This window comes from Talaromyces amestolkiae (assembly GCF_001896365.1).
Source record: "Talaromyces amestolkiae strain CIB chromosome Unknown scaffold8.1, whole genome shotgun sequence".
NCBI classification, from domain to species: domain Eukaryota; kingdom Fungi; phylum Ascomycota; class Eurotiomycetes; order Eurotiales; family Trichocomaceae; genus Talaromyces; species Talaromyces amestolkiae.
Window position 1 is genome coordinate 165,158 of NW_024468044.1, and position 20,553 is coordinate 185,710.

General features: G+C 46.4%; 9 protein-coding genes across 9 annotated transcripts; 5 read left to right on the forward strand and 4 right to left on the reverse strand.

Moving 5' to 3' along the window:
• Positions 1-231: 231 nt before the first annotated feature.
• BHQ10_004619 (uncharacterized protein) lies at positions 232-1,851 on the forward strand (the record flags this gene model as incomplete). The annotated part of the gene is made up of 1 exon (XM_040877004.1): positions 232-1,851. The coding sequence occupies one exon, from the start codon at positions 232-234 to the stop codon at positions 1,849-1,851; it is 1,620 nt and encodes a 539-aa protein (XP_040733123.1).
• A 166-nt stretch (positions 1,852-2,017) lies between these two features.
• BHQ10_004620 (uncharacterized protein) lies at positions 2,018-2,520 on the reverse strand (the record flags this gene model as incomplete). The annotated part of the gene is made up of 3 exons (XM_040877006.1): positions 2,018-2,098; positions 2,157-2,309; positions 2,362-2,520. 3 exons carry the CDS (start codon positions 2,518-2,520, stop codon positions 2,018-2,020), a joined length of 393 nt encoding a protein of 130 aa, XP_040733124.1.
• Positions 2,521-3,118: 598 nt separating this feature from the next.
• On the reverse strand, positions 3,119-5,629 carry BHQ10_004621 (uncharacterized protein; the record flags this gene model as incomplete). The annotated part of the gene is made up of 2 exons (XM_040877007.1): positions 3,119-3,886; positions 3,941-5,629. The coding sequence occupies 2 exons, from the start codon at positions 5,627-5,629 to the stop codon at positions 3,119-3,121; spliced, it is 2,457 nt and encodes an 818-aa protein (XP_040733125.1).
• Positions 5,630-6,915: 1,286 nt separating this feature from the next.
• Positions 6,916-9,951, reverse strand: BHQ10_004622 (uncharacterized protein; the record flags this gene model as incomplete). Its single annotated transcript, XM_040877008.1, has 5 exons — positions 6,916-7,056; positions 7,121-7,451; positions 7,521-7,932; positions 9,535-9,630; positions 9,687-9,951. 5 exons carry the CDS (start codon positions 9,949-9,951, stop codon positions 6,916-6,918), a joined length of 1,245 nt encoding a protein of 414 aa, XP_040733126.1.
• A 963-nt stretch (positions 9,952-10,914) lies between these two features.
• BHQ10_004623 (uncharacterized protein) lies at positions 10,915-11,231 on the forward strand (the record flags this gene model as incomplete). The annotated part of the gene is made up of 2 exons (XM_040877009.1): positions 10,915-10,932; positions 10,995-11,231. 2 exons carry the CDS (start codon positions 10,915-10,917, stop codon positions 11,229-11,231), a joined length of 255 nt encoding a protein of 84 aa, XP_040733127.1.
• Positions 11,232-11,970: 739 nt separating this feature from the next.
• On the forward strand, positions 11,971-12,825 carry BHQ10_004624 (uncharacterized protein; the record flags this gene model as incomplete). Its single annotated transcript, XM_040877010.1, has 1 exon — positions 11,971-12,825. The coding sequence occupies one exon, from the start codon at positions 11,971-11,973 to the stop codon at positions 12,823-12,825; it is 855 nt and encodes a 284-aa protein (XP_040733128.1).
• A 385-nt stretch (positions 12,826-13,210) lies between these two features.
• BHQ10_004625 (uncharacterized protein) lies at positions 13,211-14,267 on the reverse strand (the record flags this gene model as incomplete). The annotated part of the gene is made up of 4 exons (XM_040877011.1): positions 13,211-13,652; positions 13,721-13,771; positions 13,830-13,923; positions 13,982-14,267. 4 exons carry the CDS (start codon positions 14,265-14,267, stop codon positions 13,211-13,213), a joined length of 873 nt encoding a protein of 290 aa, XP_040733129.1.
• A 762-nt stretch (positions 14,268-15,029) lies between these two features.
• Positions 15,030-16,917, forward strand: BHQ10_004626 (uncharacterized protein; the record flags this gene model as incomplete). Its single annotated transcript, XM_040877012.1, has 5 exons — positions 15,030-15,139; positions 15,248-15,309; positions 15,375-15,768; positions 15,823-15,882; positions 15,939-16,917. The coding sequence occupies 5 exons, from the start codon at positions 15,030-15,032 to the stop codon at positions 16,915-16,917; spliced, it is 1,605 nt and encodes a 534-aa protein (XP_040733130.1).
• An 830-nt stretch (positions 16,918-17,747) lies between these two features.
• BHQ10_004627 (uncharacterized protein) lies at positions 17,748-19,451 on the forward strand (the record flags this gene model as incomplete). The annotated part of the gene is made up of 8 exons (XM_040877013.1): positions 17,748-17,855; positions 17,917-18,042; positions 18,095-18,169; positions 18,232-18,411; positions 18,479-18,734; positions 18,825-19,025; positions 19,075-19,275; positions 19,348-19,451. 8 exons carry the CDS (start codon positions 17,748-17,750, stop codon positions 19,449-19,451), a joined length of 1,251 nt encoding a protein of 416 aa, XP_040733131.1.
• Between the last annotated feature and the right edge of the window lie 1,102 nt (positions 19,452-20,553).

Genomic DNA, 20,553 nt, shown 5'->3' on the forward strand with positions numbered 1-20,553 from the left:
TTTACCTTGGAGAGTTTACTGAAGCAGAACATTGAATTGACAACCGCATTGTTGAATCAGAAATCTGCTGCTGCTGGAGTACCCAATGTTCTGTCACCGGACTCTAGTCCGGCCGTATCACAAACTTCACTTCATGAAGACAGGTTATCAGCTTATCACCCTCAAAGAGTACGGACAGGTCGATTGATGACATCCTCCTCGGGTCACGTACGCTTCATCCCATTTCACGATATGGGTGGAGACTCGGATCTCCTCAATGCGATGACAAATTCACCTCCAGCTCCCGGATTCCCCTTCTTCTCTGAACAACAGATTCCAGTCATTGATGAGCTGCTCGATATGCTTCCTCCGTTACCGCATCTCGAGGAGCTAAAGTCCGCATTCTTCGTTGTCTTTTCTCCATTGTTTCATATTCTACATGACCCAACGTTTCATCTCCAATACCAGAACTTCAGAACGAATCCAAAGTCGACTCCACTGTCATTCTTAGCTCTCCTGTTCGTTGTGTTGAGTCTGTCTGTCACTGCACTAGACGATGGCCACCCTCTTCTATCAGATCTAGGGCACGATGCTGATCCCGGCACAAATGTCCGCAACCTATCCAAAAAGTATCGCTTAGCAGCAATGCGATGTCTAGTCGCTGACAACTTCATGTTCTGTCACAACCTACGCACGGTTCAATGTCTAGTACTATTGATCTACGCCTTGAACCATGCTCAAGGCCCTGCGTGGTCTCTGCTCGGCACAACACTGCATATCGCAATCTCAATTGGATGCGCGGTCGATCCAGCGGGTCTAGATGTTGATCGTGTCGAAGCAGAGGAACGTCGACGATGCTGGGCTGGATTGAGAATGTTGTATACAATTCAAAATACGTGTCTGGGTAATCTCATGCCGTTTCGTATGGATGCGCAAGTGGCTCTTCCTCTGGATGTAGAAGACGATCATGTGTTTTTTAGCGATCACGCTGCGGTATTACCTGCAATGGAACGTCCATACGATCAACCTCCGACAAAAATGACTTATCTCTTGTACAAATTTCGCCTGTACGATCTCGCCTTTGATATTTGCCAGCTCTCGTCAAATCCACTGGAAGCGCATGACCGACACCGAATGGAGACCTTAGACCAAAAAATCATCCACGAAAGTCAATGCCATATTGAGCGTTTCGCGTCTAGCCCGATTCATACCTTGGAGCTTCATCATCAAGCCCACTTCCACATTCTTACTATTTACACATGCCATCTTACGCTCCTCCTTCATCGTCCGTGGCTCAATGATGCCACAAACACAGGTTCAGGGGAGATCAGCAGTAGCGCTCAACGATGCGAAATAGCAGCCGAAACTATAATCTCTAGCTTTGAAAGGCTATGCAGCACTGATACTCAATTCACCCGGTATCGCTGGTATGTTGATGGCCTTGGGTCATTCTATGCTTTTTTCGCTATTACGACTCTGTTGGTACTTCATAGTGGTGGTACAACAGGACCCCGAGGAGGTAGTAGAACCAGTCCATCTCTCGAAATGATACCCCGATGTGTACATTTCTTCGTCAGCAATGCATCTCGTAGCGATGTTTGTTCCAAGGCAGCTGCCATCCTCGAGCCTATTATGAGCATGACGATACAGCAACCTACAATGACAGACAGAGAGGCAGGCAGAATTCATCATGACATCGGACAACTAGATGAGAGTCTGGGAGATGACGCCGTCTGGGGCTCATTCCCAGAGTTAGAAGATCTGTTCTACGGTGTTCCACCGGAGCAATGGCTTATGCCGTCTGTGGCGCTTTGGAATGCTTCGCCGGCATCGCGTAACGATAATAATCTTGCGCTATGTCAAAGGGCTTGATCTGGGGGAACTTCCAAGGATGAATAATATAATAAGAGCACATTTCGAGTTCTGATAATGAATACCAAAGATAATCAATGACAGCTACGTCTAAATAAGCACTTTATTTTGTTTATATTTGCTAGGCTACACCATGAAATTTCCCTGGCGATGATTATATTGTGTCTTATGTATTCAGGAAGGCCGAACACTCGATTTCTACTGCCGCACTGAGTGGCAGTTGATAGACTGCGACACATGTGCGACACTGATGATCGGTGTGTCAAAATCAATTCTATGGTTTTGCTATAGATCTTGATACTTACGGGTTTTGTCTCGCTTTTGACAACTTCATCAAAAGCTTCGTTCATCAGTGCAAAATCGTCCATCGTGGTCAGAAATATATTCATTTTGATGATGTTGTTGATGCTGCTCCCTGCCTCTTCGAGAATGGCCGATAGGTTCAATAGGGCTTGTTTCTGTGAGAGATTGGTTGGCTTAAATATCCAAGTAATAGCGAGTTGCATTTACCGTTTCCTCCCGAACTCCTCCCTTCACGAGGGTCCAACTTTCGGGGTTGAGACCAATGTTGCCTGAGCAGTACACTATCTCGCCGAATTTGACTGCTTGAGAGAATTGCGGCAAAGGCTTCGGAGCCTTGGTGGTGAACACGGCCTGGAGCGGAGACATCTTCAAAGATAGTAACTAGGTAACGTCTGTAGGTAAGGAGCTGGAAAGTGATGGGAGAAAATTCAAATATGTGAATCTGTGAATTCTTGCAAGCAAAATCGACAATAATTAAGACACAACTCCTAGTACATACTTAGTCATTGGCAAGTGAGTTGGCCACTTTCCTCTGAGCCTACACCCCATATTTAGTCCCGTTTAGTTGATTAATTGAATAAATTAACTTGTCGTAATCGAGGACCAAATTCGGCCTAGTTGCATGCTGTGCGCCAGACTCTCCCCGGCCTTGTCTACGAGAAGACTTGGTACGTACACGACGAGCCGCCTACCATATATCTCTCAATCCAGATGTTTACTAATATCAGAGTTAGTCGGACGCATCACATTTATGGGATTCCCCCAGAGCAATGGCTTACGCCAGCTATGGCGCGTTACCATAATAACGATGCACTATATCAAAGGGCTTGATCGGTGGACTTGGATAATAGAAGTGAAGCAATATTTATTATACGTATATAATTGATATAGCAGCCAAAGTCGAAAGTGTATGCCCGCTTGCTCAAATCGCATCAAAAAAAAAAAAAAAAATTCAACAAGCAGGTCAATCACGCATATCCACCGACCGTCTAGGTCTAGATCTAGCCCTGCTTCCCATAGAATTGTATGTGCTAGTGCGATATATGCCCGAAGACTGCCCGAAGGCGCCTGTCATATTGCTGACATTGGATTCTCTCCGGCGTAGACGTCGCTCTGCATCATCCTGTTCCTTCTGTTGCAGAGACTCAGAAGGGAGAAGAATGGCTCGATCGAGTGCATACGGTAATCCACGGTGTCGACCACGAATCTGCATTGCAATGATGACCAACTTTGAAATCACCCTAAATTGCGCAGAAAAGGATGCATTCGTGTTGGGGTATCCCAGGGACAAGCCGACTGTCCCGTAAGCCGAGACGATCTCAAAGAGAACGGCGAATAGAGAAAATGCATAGCTATCGGCACTGCTCTCTAAACGATCGGCTTCGACAATAGCAATGATGAATAGTCCCAAAAAGATATACCATAGATCAAAACTCAGTTGCCGGCGTAAATGAGCACCGATATAGCTAGGCTCTTTTACATCCTCCTCTTCCTCTTCAGCCGAGCCGTATATACCAAGACTTCTCTCTTCGTACACATTGGTTCTTCGCATGGAAATGGCGATGGGGAAGACAGAGATGTACATCATGATCGTGTAAGAAACTTGAATGGCTGGGTGCAAAGCCGAGATATTGACGACACCGAATCCAGCAGTTCTCGTCGAAAATGCTTGAAAGAGACCGTCTAACACACGATAACCAGCGGGGATAGCGGTAATAACTGAATCATTAAGCTGCGTACAGCATTAGTAAAGGATATTGATGTAGAGAAACAATCTTCGACTCACATCAAGTATAATAAAGAAAATCAAATCTACACCATTTAGTACCACCAAAATGGCAAAAAGCCACCATGTAGCATTTCGAGGAAATAGCAAAGTGAAACATCGCCGAGGGTGGTCCAATAAAAAGCGAAGTTCTTCCCATAGAGCGGTTCCGTTTCTGGTGAACTTGGAAATAATCCAAATGACCAGACGCAACATACAAGGGAAACCCGTGTTACCGATAACAATAAGGAAACTCATGACAAGGAGTGGCCACACCGCTTCATTGAACGAGTTCATGGAATCCGGGGTCAAGGTGAATCCAAGATCGTTGAAGGCCGATTGTGACGTGAAGACACCCCACCAAGCACGTCCTTGACCAATACTGGTCACCACAGGCCCGTATGTCTTACTCAAAAGAATCCATGGAGTAAGAGAAATAATGCCAAAAACGTGAAAGCCGACAAAGTACCCCACCAGCACGAGAGCCAGTGTTTTTAGAGCCCGATACTCAATGCCTCCGAGTTCCTCGCGCTGCTCTTCAGTAAGAGCAACAAAAGCCGAGTTTCTGCCAACTGTAGCATTCCAGCTCAAATATGGCAAGGTGTCCTTGTCTTGCTCCTGGGTCATTGACCTGAATATACCATTGAAAGTACCTCGTCGAGTGCGAACTCTGGTAGGCTCGTTGTCACCTTCGTCGCGGAAAGTCGTGCGTTGTGAAGCCATTCGAGGAAAAGTGGCGGTGGGACCGGTTCGTGCTCGGAAGCGATCGATATCAGGTTCGTTGATGGTAATATGGTTGCCAAGTTCATTTCCACCTTCTTGACGCTGTTCATCTTCAACCGGTGGCGACTTGGGACTCGTGGGATTATTCTCGATAGCTTCGTCTAAAGCCTGAGGGACACCGCCACGGTCGAACTCTCGAGGGCTGGGAATACGCAGGGTGCCTTTGTCCGTTCGCTGATGCTCTAGGAAAGCGATGTGATGTTCTGGACTTCGCTGGGTGGGTAGACGCATGCCCTCGGTATCGGTCAGGGGAGATGGTGGGCCTACTTGAGGAGATTCCTCTGGTCCACGACGGTCGTTAGAGGTTGAGTTGGACGATCCCGTTTCGGAATTGGCATCTGTTTCCGCTTTGTGACTATCCTCGACCCCATCACGAGCCTCGCCCTGCTCATTTCGTAGGACAACAATTGACTGTCCCCGGATACCCTGTTCCTCCCGATTAGCATCCTGCTGCTCCCTTCCAGTCGTAAAAGTCCTGGTCCTTGTGCGGCGCAGAGCACGGGCGTCTCTAACGATATGCTGAAACCGCTTTTCAAACCAGTAAAGACGAACGAAGACAACAAACGTATGAATGACGATCGGGTTGCACCACATGGTTATGATGTACAGGAAAACCTGGACATAGGTCGGTAATAAATTCACGTCGATGGTGTTGAGCCCACTCTGTGTTGCAGCACCGGAAGAGAAAAACAAGGCATCAATGTACGGTATACTACCGCTAGCAGACAGTACAATGGATCCAATAAAAGTCCATGTTATAAGATAAACATAATGGAAAGTGATGAAGTTGTATTTGATTTCCCGAAGATACGGTATCTTTGCGTGCATGAAGGCGACGTTTGCAAGGACGATTCCAAAAAATGTCTGGAGATGTTTGAGCACCGAAGCACCGAAACGAGTAGTGCTTTTGACGCGGGGGATCTCCATTTTGGTCAGATGTGTTAGCGTTTCGGTGACGTTGAATTGCTTTCTGCTTGGAATCGGTAGCCAGAAATCAATTTTCAAAAGATCTCAACTCTGGCGCTAAAGTCAAGAGTTTCAGTAGTTTATGTTATTCCTTCAAAGCAGCTATTCCGTGCTTCGATTTCAATTGGATCGAAAAAGATCTCATGTTGATTGTTGAAGGGCCTCGGAGATGGAATATGCGAGTACGAACGGCGACATAGGCAGGTCTGAGGTCGCCAAGGAAGCAGTCGGCAAGTCGATTGACAGTGAGAGAGGGATCATGGAATAATCGTCGAGAAGAAGTCGTAGAGACGTCGAAGAAGAAAATGTAAAGAGAAAGGAGGAGATTGAATGACGAAGATCAAAAAAAGCAAGAGTGAGTCGATGGCGTGGAGTGGCACGTGCGGCGGGCCACTCTGCCCGAAGAGTCTTAGTCAGGCAGTCTAGCCCAGCCACGCAGCTTCCGTCATTTATCACCGTTTCATCCTTTGGCTTCCTCAAATCAACAAAGTCCTCTGTAGTGATATCCGTCACGAACATCACCCTGATTACGGCTCTTCTATCGCTATGACTAGTGCTCACTGTTTAAGATTACGCCATCGAACTACATACCGGTCGCACGCTCCACGGACGCCGATCACTGCTCGTTATCTTAGACCCTACCGCGTCGGTCAAAGCACTCTCGGCACGTACAATTTCCTCGAATCCTACATATGTCGTATGCAATGCACAGCCACGTCAAGCTCGTGGCCAAGATCTCCACAATCTTGAAACAGTGGAACAACTCATACTATAATCGATGTTTCAACACTCGGCTCTGCCACTATTGCACCGTCGCGACCGCCCGAAGATAGAAAGTGTGGCTGACTCTAGGCGTGGAAGATATGCGATCTTTAATATCGCTAGCAGACTACAAATCTGAGGCGTGGATAACAATGACCCACTGTATCGATTCGCTGCCATCATTCCAGATTCAGTTTACCAAGTACGCTTGCGTACTCGTCTGGAACGATGACAATCCCCGTGATCAATGCGTCATACGAATATACACTTGGAATCTGCACCTCGATACAGATGGCCAATGCGTGCCATGAATCTGCAGGTGCTTGGTGCTCAGATCTGACTACTCGTCATATGCCATCAATTCTTAAGTCATTTAAACTACATTAAGTCGAAAGTTAAAATTTGAGGCATGTTCGACAATCTTCTATATACAAGGCATCTCGATCAAAGAGCGTTCGCCAACTGAGTCAAACCGTTCACAATACTTAGCTGTTCTTCACAGCTTGAGCTATCAAGGCTTGTTGCGTACAAAGAGTTGCTTGAACCGATGGGGGGTTGCTACTGGCACTGCCCCAATCCACTGACCCCAAGGCTTGGCCTGCGGCGGKCGAGTTATCTGAGCGGATCTATTCGAGTTCGAACATTAACAGAGTGGCTTTTCAGGCAGGGAGACATAAGGATTGGCCATACATAATATTGTGCATCGACAAAGTGCCACCAGTCCTCGCTTCGGAAAGCATTATCTGTTGACTGGCTGATTGGGTCATTCCACCCAGTATTTCGGGTGTCAAAATTGGCGTGCTTGGACCACGACACGTACACTTTTGGGTGATCGTTGTTCTGGACACCGTTAGGGTTGATTGCATCGCCGGCGTTGACTTGATCTGTGGTTAGGGTGTTTTGTATGTCGCCCCATGCCAGGTCATGATATCCACTGTGAGCTGAAAGCAATGCTCGACTTGGAGCCCAAGTGTTGCTGGCTGTATCCTTGGAATGGATGATGATTACTCGTTCCCAGTCGCTACAAGAACGTGTCAGCTCATTTTTGAACCTCAAAGCCTGCACAGACTGAAATGGGGATTATTCTCACTAGTCATGGCCTGTGTCAATGACATCAGCCACCTCGGCGCCATCCTTCTGATAAAATAGGTTATAGACGACACGAACTTCGGTGGCATTGCACTGTTCGAAAGTGTAATAAATCGGGAACGCAGGCCCAGGATTGTTAATAGGTACATCAGGCTGGCGGCAACCACATCCAACATCTGGGTATTCGCATTGAGGTGCCAGGGGAGTATGATCTGCGGGATCATAAATATCCGGCGTCGAGACATTGCCACCGAACGCCCAGACAGGATAACAAGGGGCCTCATCCATTGCCTGCCCAAAAAACCACATGGGCGCATAGTTGTAGGCGAGGTCGACAGCGCCGTCGTTTAGATAGGTGGTCATCTCATCATCGCTGATGGAGGTGACGGCCAAGGCAGTCGAAGCCAAGGCGGCTATCACAGTAGACCGAAGAACCATCGTGAACTATTCAAGTTGATTTAACTGACGATTGAACAGTATGACTGATTACAGATTCGCGAATTGCCGGGAAAGGCCAAAGAGGAAGAAAATCAGTCCATTTTGTAGTTCGGCGCCGGGCCAATCTTACCCTGTAGCACGTAGCAGATGTACGGCATCAGGCGAACCAGCAGGATGGCCTATCGAAATGACCCAGTCAACTTGCACGTCAGCTATTTGTGCCGTGTGCACTAACGAGCCACCGGGAGGCTATCGGTGTCTCCATGGAACGACAGGTACCACCGTAATGATGAAATTTAGGTATTTCTTCAAAATAAAGAGGGGCACATGTGTATCGCCAAACCGAGTGATTGGATCCCAAGGCTCAATCTGATAGATTCTTCAGTTTGTAGGTCTGTCTTGGCAAGTACCAATGTAGAAAATGCTAGCTGTTCGGGTCTTTAGTGATGTTACATGCGATGGTGGTTAGGGCTTTTGCGACATCCCCTCCACCATCGAAGGGCCGCCAATGATACTGCAGATACAGGGAATGCCTTCATAGGGTTCTTGATGATTGATTGTAGATCAAGATGGCTATTGCTGACGATGCGTGCGACTAAGTAGTTACTTCTTCGTCGATATACAAGTATTATGATTGAAGAAAATCATGTGAAAATGCCTTGAGTCTATTCTGAGTAATGGGGTCAGGCGACCAGGCCATGCTCCCAGGTTACGTTCTCATGGTTAGGCTGCAGATGATCTGCATCTTCTAAATTCTGAAGAAAAGATCAAAAGAGGAGTTGTACGTTCGTACTTGGATTTTGACCTACGCCTTACAGAGTACTGTTATTATCCCTAGTAGAATTCGCTGATCTATACATGTACATGTATCCCGGTGCCATTTTTAGATTTCGAGTATGAAAAAAGATGGATTTGATTCGCATTGCTGTGTAAGTGCAGTAGAAATTTACTTAATAAAGACGTGGCGGGGATAAGTTACATCTCGACGTGACATGTGAGGCACACCTAGGTACACAATCCATGTCAACGAGCCGTTGAAGGTACAGGACGCGATCAGCATCCATCCACGTATTAGTGTGAACAATGTCTGATATTTGACCAAATCGCAAAGTGTATGATAGAAATACTTAGCAAGCAAAATTTGCAACAATGGTATCATGCTTCGTTTATCCACATGGATACAAATATATGTAGCAGAGTTCATGCACGACTCTGCTAACGGCGTCCATATGTACGTGAATTACAGCTTATGCCCATCATCATTCAGCCGATCACTCTTTTCATCCAACTCAGACCACTTCGGCTTTCCATCGTGTACTTCCACGAGTCGCCTGCTATAAAATATATGGCAACTTCAAGTTGACCTGTCAGTATTAATGTCCAAACTGACAGAAGGTAAAGGGGGAAGGAAAGGACGCACTCAATCTCAAAAACCTTCCTCCGAACCAAATGTTCCTCCTCCGTCTGCCCCAAATCAATCAATTCGGGAAAAATCAAACACATATTCCGTCCCTCATCCATGATGGGCGAGTTACAGTTTGAGCAGTACACTTTTGTGGGTACTTGATATTCCTTACTCTTTTCGTGCGAGGAGTAGAACATGAGTGAGTCAGTGCCTTTTTTGAATCGAATGTCGGTTTTGCGGAAGATGGCGCACCATTGGAACGGTGCAGCTGGCAGGATATTATTAGCATTCGGCTCGTTGAGCCTTTTGAGTCTTGGGACGTACCGTGGAGAACCTGACAAGCTCGACAATGGCAATACTTTGCCGCCAACGGACGCTCCTGCTTGATCTGGTATTGCACATTCCCGCAGTGACACATCGCCTCCCACTTCACGGGCCCGAATTCGTCGTCTTTCTGGATTTGGTATGGTGCTCGGAACTTCCAGGAGTCGTCTCCGTGCATGTGCCGGCTGGATGGGTCGTCGCCGAATGAGGTGTCCAGGTGCGAGTTCGAGCTGGACACTGGGTTGTCTTTGGCGTCGTCGCGCATTCTGGTGGTTTGTTCTCCTGGAGATTTGCTGGTTCGTAATTGATGTGTCGCGTGGAATTGGCGACTTGAATATTGTGTAATGGCAGATACGGATGATCGTATGGTGGGTCTGTGCTATGGCAACTGGCGAGGAATAGAGACAGCTCGACGGAAGATTGCATTCTTTACATTCGATCATAGAGGCAACAAGGAAGGTGAGGTTTATATAGGGGATGTTCAGACTTGACGTCGTAGAAGACATCTCGTCGTGATGATGTCATGGCATCGATCAAGGGGTTCTCGTCAACTTTTTCCTGAATCTGTTGATAATTCATTCTGATCAAAAGCACTTCTGATCCAGATGTCGTTTTGTTAAAATGGTCATGTTTACGGAGGTAGCATGCGACGTCATTTGCAGATAGACCTCTGCAAGTCCCATGGGACCACGCCCATTAGCAACCCTAACCCTACAATACGGTGTGTACTCACTTCGTAATACTAGAAAAATATCAGGTATTTTTGGTTTTAGTTAAAATAACATAAATAATAAGATTTCAATATATACTGATAGTATAAAATTTAATATGAAAATAAAAGTGAGAATAATTTATGGGAGTCCATAGAACTCCCATGGGACTTGCAGAGGTCTATTTGCAGGGTCTTTTCTAGCCTTCACGGCTGGCTTGCATACGTGCATCCGAGCACTGACTTGAAACCACCATGCAAATTGCTGCAGATTTTTTGCTTACTGGTTCAATGGCTTAATCCATGTGCAGGACCGAGTCTCGCTGTAATTGTATATTTTGCCACTCAGGTTGCAACGCAGACAACAACTACTAGAATCCATTGGACACAACCACATACACCTATTTGCCTAAATTGGTTGAACACCGGCGTGCTGATGTTAGTTTTTATCCTTCGCAATGGAAACTACTTACTATCTCGCACGCTTACGGAGAGCGACCTGGCAGAGATTATAACACAATGGCATCAGAACCCGAGGTATTATGCCCATTTCAAACCCGAGTAAAGGATGTGCGAACTAATTGGGTAATTTCGAACAGAAGAACAAATCTGGAGGTACGGAGAGCCAAGGCGACAGTAGCCTCGACGCTGATATCCATCGAATTCATTCTCAAATCGAGCTTTTGCTGGAAGGCCTACGCATTGACGGTAATAGCAGCGCCAGTCATTCAATCGTTCAGGCTATCCAAGACGGCGAGTCCCTTGAATCAGTACTCTCCATCGCCATGGAGCTTGTCACGCAAGACGGGAAGAAGAAGAAGAATCAGAAGCCATAGCTGGGGATGTTTGGAATCTTTCTAAATTACTGAACGAAGTCCGCTCTTTTGGAGTGTTCTTAGGTCTGATGGCTCTATTATCAACAGGATGAGGCTGCTTGTGAGGTGGATCTGTTCTTGTCGAGCTAATTAGCGACGATGAGAGATATCCTGCGCTATCTATAGTCCGTGGAGTTTCTGTCTGGAACTGGACTTGGAATAACAGATTGATAATTAGCAAATAGAGGGATAGGTCAGTCAGAATCCCTGCCGGTTGTTCATCGGCATTATGGGCGCCTATTAGTGGCGAACTTCATTGATGCGTCAAAAACACGACAAAATCCAGCTGCCACCCTTACTGGCTTGCTAGACGTGAAACCTCAGAAAAGTGACAGAAACACATACATCAATTTACTTGGACGAACATGATTTGCGGAACTCTCAGTCCGTCCACTCGCTATGTAGTATGGTTCTAATCTTTACGGAGTACGGATTATTTAAAAGATAGTACGGGTTGTACAACATTATGAGGCGCCAATTACAGAAAGCCGTCCATTTGCCAAAAAGAAATAATAATCTCGGTATCGACCAGCTGTACACACTAGGAGATATCTTCGATTCTAGTGGTATTTTTCCCGCAGCTTCGATACCCCACGCATAAGTCGTGTCCCTCGGAGTGCCACCTAGTTAGTCAAATATACGACTAGGTCAGACGCTTTTTTGTATAGATGTAATAGTGGATCACCTCTTGTAGCAATCAATGTCTGCCAAACAGCGTTTTCCAAAACCACTTGTGGTTGGCCCTCTGAAACAACCGTTGAAACAAACGTTAATTTGGCTGCACGGCAGAGGAAGCAGTGGTCCCGAATTTGGCCCAGATCTCCTCACGCATGCAATAAACCCCAATGGCAGTGATACCCTGGTCACCAGGTTTCCGCATGCCCACTTCGTGTTTCCCAGCGCACCGCTAAGCCGTGCACACGTCTACAACCGGTCACTGACGCACCAATGGTTCAACAATTGGAAACTCGACCCACCGGCACAAGAGCGTGAGCATCTTCAGGTCCCGGGGCTTCAGGAAACCACAAAATACCTACACACGTTGATAGCAAGGGAAATCGAAATGGTTCCCGGGGGTGCCGGCAGTGTGATTCTTGGCGGGTTGAGTCAAGGCTGTGCGGCCGCGCTCGTTGCTGCTTTGTTATGGGAAGGTGATGATCTAGGTGCCGTGGTTGGCATGTGTGGCTGGCTTCCTTTTGCGGGGAGGATGCAGGATGTAGCTTCAACTGACGAGGATGATTTATTCGAACGAGATGATAATGCAGAAGACAAGGCTCAGGATGCCTTTAACACTGCGGTTGAGTGGCTCAGAGAGGAACTCGACATTCCTGCTCGCTCAAAGTCGGACATGCTCAAAAGAACTCCTGTTTTCCTTGGACATGGCGTTGAGGATGATGGAGTAGACGTTTGGCTGGGGCGAAAGGCGGCAAGTTGTTTGAAGGATTTGGGTGTCGATGTTTGCTGGAAGGAGTACGAGCAACTTGCGCATTGGTATTCGGAAAATATGCTGGGGGATTTAGATGCTTTTCTACAGTCTCGCTCCGTAGCTCAATAGTGAAGTAGATTATGAAGTCGACTCCTATTCCATTCGACGTTTTCATGGTAGCGTAGTGTAGATTAATCACTACTACGCGTTGCGAATTAGGGTTACAGCATCCATGCCCTACCTCTTGCTCCCAATACGGGTTCTTCATTATCACTACGTTCGAATAGAATGCCAATTTATGCATGAAAGGGGCTATAGACTTATGTTATTCGCACCACTGGAGTACTCCAATACGCCGATCCTATTGAAAGCGATCCTTGCGGGGAAGTCTCGGATCATTTACCAAGGTTACCGGGTAGGTATCCATCAATCCGATGGCTACCCGGTTTACATGGCTATCTATCGTAAGGTAAAAATACCTACCGATACTAAATCAAATTTGGACCGACAACAACTAGGAGGCCATTCTCAGAACCATTTTCCCAGAAATGGCAGATGTCTTCACAGCCTCTATCGCCTCTTCAAACTTCTCTAAAGGTAAGACATGTGTGACTGGAAGGATATCGCACTTCTCAGCTAGAGCCAGTAGCTCTTGTAGCTCTGCTTCCGTCCCCACTGACGTTCCAACGATTCTAAGGCCCTGCACGACCATATCAAAGGGTCCAATTGGAATCTTATAAGCTGTGTTGGCGGGCAGGCCGACGCAAACCATTGTGCCTCCTCGACGGAGTAGACGAGGAGCTTGATTATAGCCCGTCTCTGCACCCGCACAGCATATGATAGCGTGCGCGCCGCCGCAGCCAGTTATTTTTTGCATTTCGTCTTCGATTCTCGGATGCGTAAATGGTATAAAATGCTGCGCACCGTTGTCGATGCAAAATTGTCGTTTACTTTCACTACAAACAGTGACCAGAGTCAGCACAAGATTCAGAGACGAATGTATCAAGTTCCGGGGATCACGAACGCATCAATCGCAATGACTTTGAAACCTCGTCGATTGGCGATTTGGACTCCGCTGAGGACAACAGTCAGGTTTCAAGTCATATACCAAAAACAGTATGAATCGAACTCACATATGACCTAAACCTCCACCAGCGCCAGTAATGATCAAAAAGTCACCCTCCCGTATATTTGTCTTATTTACAGCAGAGAAAATTGTCAAGCCAGCTACGCGTTCGACATGAGCATCTGTGACAATCGAAAGGGCAGGAAGATATCGTCTTACCACAGAGCAGGGGCGCCGCTATATGACCGCTGATTCCATCTGGAATAGGTGAAGCGTGCTTTGCCGGAACTGTGACATACTCTTGCAGCGTGCCAGGCCTATCGCGGCCAGAGTTGTGCTGATTAGGGCATGCAGTCGAGTCACGTTCACAGATTTCGCAATCACCACATGTCTCGTGAATCCATTTGATCCCGACCCGCTGGCCGAGTGCACGCTCATTGCCCACGTCGCTTCCGAGTTTCACTATGGTACCAATCCCTTCATGACCAGGAATATGGACATCCATGGGATGGGCGCCAGATATATTGTAAACATCGGAGTGGCTGCATAGTCCCACCAGAGGTGAGTATACGATCTTATTCAAGTCTGGTACGGTGGGATCGATTGAGTGTACCGTACCATAAGCCACTATATTCTATCTTGACAAGTACTTCATTTGATTTTAATGTCGGCACGGGCACGTCTTTGCGAAGCTCAAGTTTTGCCTGAGGGCCGGGGTTGTTCACCCAGAGAGCCGTCTGGTGGTTTGGGATAGACAAACCATTGGCCATTTCTGTCCCGCAAAGTGCTTCTGTCCCGCGTAGAGAAAGTTTTGTCCCGCAAAGACGATAAAAGGAGTGTGCCAATGATGAATGCCCGGTTTATAAAACTATCGCCTTTGAGAGATTTTACATATGAAGAAGTCATTGGTTTAAGTATCTTGCATGTTGTCCCGCAGCCGGGAACTGGACCGATAGGAAATCTGGGGAAGCACTTCGAAATGAGTGGTCGGGGAAAGGTCGGGAAGTACGAAGTACGGAATATGGCCCGCCATTACCTGGGGAATCCGGGGGAATCCTACACTGGGGACATCTGGAAGACGTGGTCTGGGCTCTTTAGGTATTGACATTATATAATTAGCTACACGCGCCCTTAGGCACACATCTATGGTCCAGAAAACCCTGGTTTCGAGAAGAATTTATTGCTTCTCAATATACATCCTGTTCGCAAGCTCTTTTCTCTATAACTTTATTATCATACCCGAACGGTTTGAAAGGCAGTTCTCATAATGGAAGAAGCGCTTCCTGACACGATCCTCATGGAGCACATCCCTGGCACAGAGATCATGAGAGATGTTGGCAAGATTCACTTTGTCCATGGCCCCAAGAGTCACCAAGTGTATGTCTGTCCCTCCTCTGTACCATATAATGACCAAGACAAACGATGATTACGAGCTTTTCTTTGCGATTGTACGGCAGCATACTGACAATCCATCGTTCGTCATAGCCTTATCCCCTATCCATCCGAAAATGCCGACGATCCTCTCAACTGGACGCTGACCTGGAAATGTGAGCATTGCTCCTCGAGACTATTGACCTATAGTCAGGTACATTCTGACTTGTAATCTATCCAGACATTACTATTGGCGTCCAAATCATATACACTTGGGTTACAGTCGCCTCGGCTCTTTCCATGGCACCAATGTTCCCGCTGCTTCAAGAGGAATGGAACCTATCACAGACCCAGCTCAATCTGATCACTGGATCATGTGTTCTTGCCTTGGGATATGCCAATTTTATCATCGTCCCCATCTCGAACATCTTTGGTCGTCGCTTTACCTGCATTATCATGGCCATGCTCGGCGCTGGCAGTTGTATCTGGGAGGCTCGAGCTGGATCGTACTCTATACTTATTGGGGCACGAATTGTCAACGGCATTGCGACGGCTACGAGTGAAACACTTATGGTGCAAGTTATTTGTGATGTGTTCTTTCTCCACGAGCGAGGTGTTTGGATGGGCGTCTACTTGTGAGTACACTATTATCACGGATTACCTCTTGCTGATAGTTTTGCTATCACTAGCTGCACGTATTTTCTTGGTTTATTTGTCGGTCCCATTATCTCTGGAGCGATTGCTTCCAAGTAAGTCAATGCTTATTAACGTAATATTTATTTAGACACTAACTTATCGTTCCCAGACATGGATGGCGCAGCTTCTTCTGGCTCTCTATGGCGCTATCTCTGCTTAATATCATAACACTGATTATTTTCTTCCCGGAGACAAGATATCACCGTACCAACCAGTTGCCCACCGTAGTGGCAACGCCTACCGTTTCACCAGAGGAAGGACTGGACAAACCACCCTCGCCGCATGAGATCGAATACAGCGCTTCGTCGAACGTCATCGGAACCGGGCGGCCTACTAAAAGTCAATTCCAATTGATTGCTCGACCTGATGCGCGGTGGAAGTCGCTGATATTCAAGGACATAATTTTCTCTGGAAAGGCTTTCTTCTTCCCAATTATCATCTGGGCGGGCATAACTGTGGGCGGTTACGCCAATCTACTTCTGTATTGGAATATCACAGAATCATCAATTCTCGGCGCGCCACCGTTCAACTTCAGTGTATCGGCCGTCGGATACTCCAACTTCGCCTTCATGGTTGGCGGTCTCGTAGGCCTTGCTACAGGGGGCACTGTCTCCGACTGGATTGCTCAGAGAGCTACCATTCGCAACAACGGTGTACGCGAAGCTGAGATGCGTTTGCCTGCTCTCATCCCTTATTTTTTCCTAACAATAATTGCCGTCACAATAGGTGGACTTGCAGAGAAGAATTCATGGTCTTGGCCTGTCCTTGTCGTTGTTGGCTACGGTATAAGCGGCATGTGTATCACTGCTACACCAGCAATTGCCGTAGCCTACGCTGTCGATTGCTACAAGCCCATTGCTGGAGAGATTATGGTTGTCGCGACGGTGATCAAAAACACATGCGGATTTGGTATGAGCTACTGGGTTCCCCAGCTCACTACATCTCAGGGTATAATTGTTCCTACAATGATTCAATTGGCACTAACAGCTGGTCCTCTATTACTTGCTCTGCCTCTTTGGTTATGGGGACAGAAGTTGAGACGCTTGACAAGGAATTCTGGTGTACATAAGCTTGAGGAAGAATTTTGAATGTAGGATAATTCAGATGAATCTCAGACCTAAATACCTCTCGACAAATTGTCACGGCTACATTCTTGCAATTTGGTACTAAATGTGTGACATGTTACTACTCGATTAAGTCTTCTTCCACGAGGGGTCCATCTTAAACTGGTCTTACAATCTTCCTAGAAGTTATGATGCAAGCTATCAGGCCCAATCAGCATGATACCACAATTAAAGTAAGGCCAACCCAAGAGGGAAACAAGCGACCTCAACCCCGTGTACTACCTTCCATCTTAGGCTAGTACATTCTATTTCAAGTCCAACCACTCGGTCTTATCCAACAAGTAAGATATTTCATACAAGTATCAGCTTGGACTTTGGCTATAGCTGGATCTCAGATACTCCTCGATTTGGATACCGATACCGAAAGCCGCAGCCCTGAAAGGCGAGCTACATCGGGTGTTTTTGCAGATACGTGGGGGTGACTTCAAAATATGTCTAATCATGCGAATAAGAGTCAATTGAGGAATGATCTCCAAGATGGCGTTCATCTAATAAGCTTCCATATCCATTGGCCACATTTGATGCACATTCAGCGACCCAGCCTCCCGTACCAAGCCTGTCAATTCTAGCCCTCCCAGTGGCTAGTATACCCTGTAATAGATTCTCAATATCCATACTACGTGAATAAAGTCTATTTATAGATTAATGCAATCGGATGTACCGGTACGGAATAAAACATTTCTCTTTTAAAAAGCAAATGTCACGGATACCAATATGTTCACAATGGGATCTTACCCACAAAGGCAAAAATCGCAAGAAAGCGAGCAAAACAAGAAAACAAGCACTACAGAACAATGAATTCTAAGAGTATATCACCACCGTTGAAAGTGATCATTATAGGCGCTGGTATTGCCGGCCTCTCTGCAGCCATTGCATTGGGAAAACAGGGTCATGATGTTGTGGTCAGTGCAACCTGCTCGCAATTCCCGATAAGCTCGACTCTAATGCCACGTAAAATTTAAGATCCTTGAAAAGTCTCGTTTTGCAAAAGAGACTGGTGCTGCTATACATCTGCCACCTAATTGTACAGCATTGTTGACATGGATGGATATTAACCCTGAGGATTTCGGGGGTACCTTGCTTCGAGAGGTATCTTGAAAATTCCCATTGTTGTGATTAAGATGCTCACTCATAGCAACAGATGCATAGATACCGTCATGAGGGTGACCTCAAATACATTAAGGATTTTGCAGAAATGAGGAAAGCATGGCAAAGTGTACGATCTAGCATTTCCTTCATGGCTGTAGCAACATACGCTGACATTATCTATCGATACAGGAATGGTACTTAGTTCATCGAGTCGATTTGCACAACCACTTAAAAGGGGTTGCATTAGAGACGACTGTCATTCACACCGGCTGCAAGATTGTCGACGTGAATACGGAAGACCGTCGTGTCATTCTTGACGATGGCAGAGAGTTTACGGCTGACCTTCTCCTCGGCGCTGATGGAGCTCATGTACGCCAGCATTTTATCCCCCAGAATGCATTATGAAATCAATTACTAATCTGCAAGTTTTATCTAGTCCACGTTTCGATCTCATATCGCTCCGGGCTCCGCTAACCCTTATCCCACGGGAAAAGCCTGCTTCCGATGGCTAATCCCAGTCCAGTCATTGGCGCAATCAGAATACACCCGGGAATTTGTTCAGAAGCCCGGAGTATTTATTGAATGGGCTGCTGATGACCGGAGATTGGTTGCCTATCCCTGTTCTGACAATACAGTCTTTAATCTCGCCGGATTTGTACCAACAGCTGAAGCGGGCGTACAAGATATGTCTGGTGAGTCAAATCATCTCCAACCCCGGAATACAATATAAAACATAGGCATCGGGTTTCAAGCCGACTTTGACTAAATTTATAACTGTTCAGAAGAAAAAGGATGGCAAATAACCGGAAGCAAAGACGCATTGGCGCAAAGCTTCGCCCAATTCTCGCCAAGGGTTCGTGAATTGATCAATCTTGCCGAAGACAACCTCAAGGTGTGGCAATTATACGATATGGGGTCACTCACGACCTGGGTCAAAGGTCGGGCAGCTCTGATCGGGGATGCAGCACACCCATTTCAACCATGTGAGTTGCACTACTTATATTGTCGTCAAACCAGAACTGAAAACTTTAGACATGGGTCAGGGAGGTGCAATGGCTATTGAAGATGCAGTAAGTATAGCCATTCTACTCCCGCGAGACACTACGATCGATGATATTCCAGCGCGTCTACGACTGTATGAATTAGCTCGGAGGTCTAGAGTTGAGAAAGTTCTTGAGTATACGCGCATGAATGGACGAGATGAAAACGATTTGACCGGGCCAAGAATGTCACGTAAGTACCGTAGTAATGTTCCTGATTTGTCTTCGCACGAATGATGCTTAGAAAGTTGCTGACGATGACCAGCTGCCGATATGGTTCAGTTCTTGCGCATGTGCTTTGCGCATAACGAGATAGAAAACTCTGGCGACTTACTTGCTCGGTATCGAGCTGGCCAATTGTCCATCTAAGTAAAGTGTGCATAGGCAAAGTCCTCTGCTAATGGCGTCGTGATAGTCGGCCGGTTTTTCGAGGTTGTTGTTTGTAGCCTTCAGTCATACATTCATGCAGTGATGATAATACGAGACGGTTGTAAGGTTGATTGAAATGAACTAAATTTAGATTCAATTGTAATACAGTATATCTAAACAATAAAATAAATTTTGTTCAATACCGTTGCTGGCAGGTATATCTGTGAGGGAAATGAAGTAGGATCAATAGATTGAATGAATGATATACATATCTATCGCTACACAGACATGACTTATCCACCAACATGCGTAAGTAAATATGTACCCTCATATGGGACCGTATGAAACTTTTTAGTTTTACAAGAGTCTTCTCCATTACATTTGGTAGTTTCTAGTAAACTTTTATGAGAACAGCCTATCTATTGAGAATGTTTATGGAACTACGAAACCTACAAATTGCAATCCAGGAAGACAATGGTATTTTGCCCTAATTGACGATTTGTTCTATTCACCTAATTTTTAATGGGCTATGAGCTTCCTAGAAGTAGTAAGAGAGACTCAACCAAGTATTCTATAACGAAGAGATTCAATATATATGAGCATGTCTGCAATATCCCCATGGTTCCTCGACTAGGGCGTGCGAAATGTTTTGTGCCATTGCCTCAGGCACCCACAGTTAACCCTAATCGCTCGCCTTCCAGCCATCACAGTCACCTGCTTGTCAGGTTTTCAAGACACTTAACATATCTTCCTTTCATTTTTCGACACGCTATCAGACTGGTGAAAATGGAAAGAGCAAGAGGAGAGGATGATTTTGTCAATGACACTGAATTGCTAGGCACTTAGCATTCTATCCCTTCCAACAGCGACTTACCCCGGTCTTCTTTCGTCTCAACAGCCGACCCCGCGTTCCTCTACCACTTTTTTTCGATGTTCTGGGCTATTTTCTCCTCTTTTAAACGAACTTTGTCGTCTAATTTGGACGCTTTCGTCCTTATCCAGTCCTGCTTAAGGTTCATCGGAGAGAAGCCCTATGGGGGGCGGGGATCGGGAAGCTATCCGACGGCGAATATCCCCCATAGTAACGGGTCACAATTCTTTT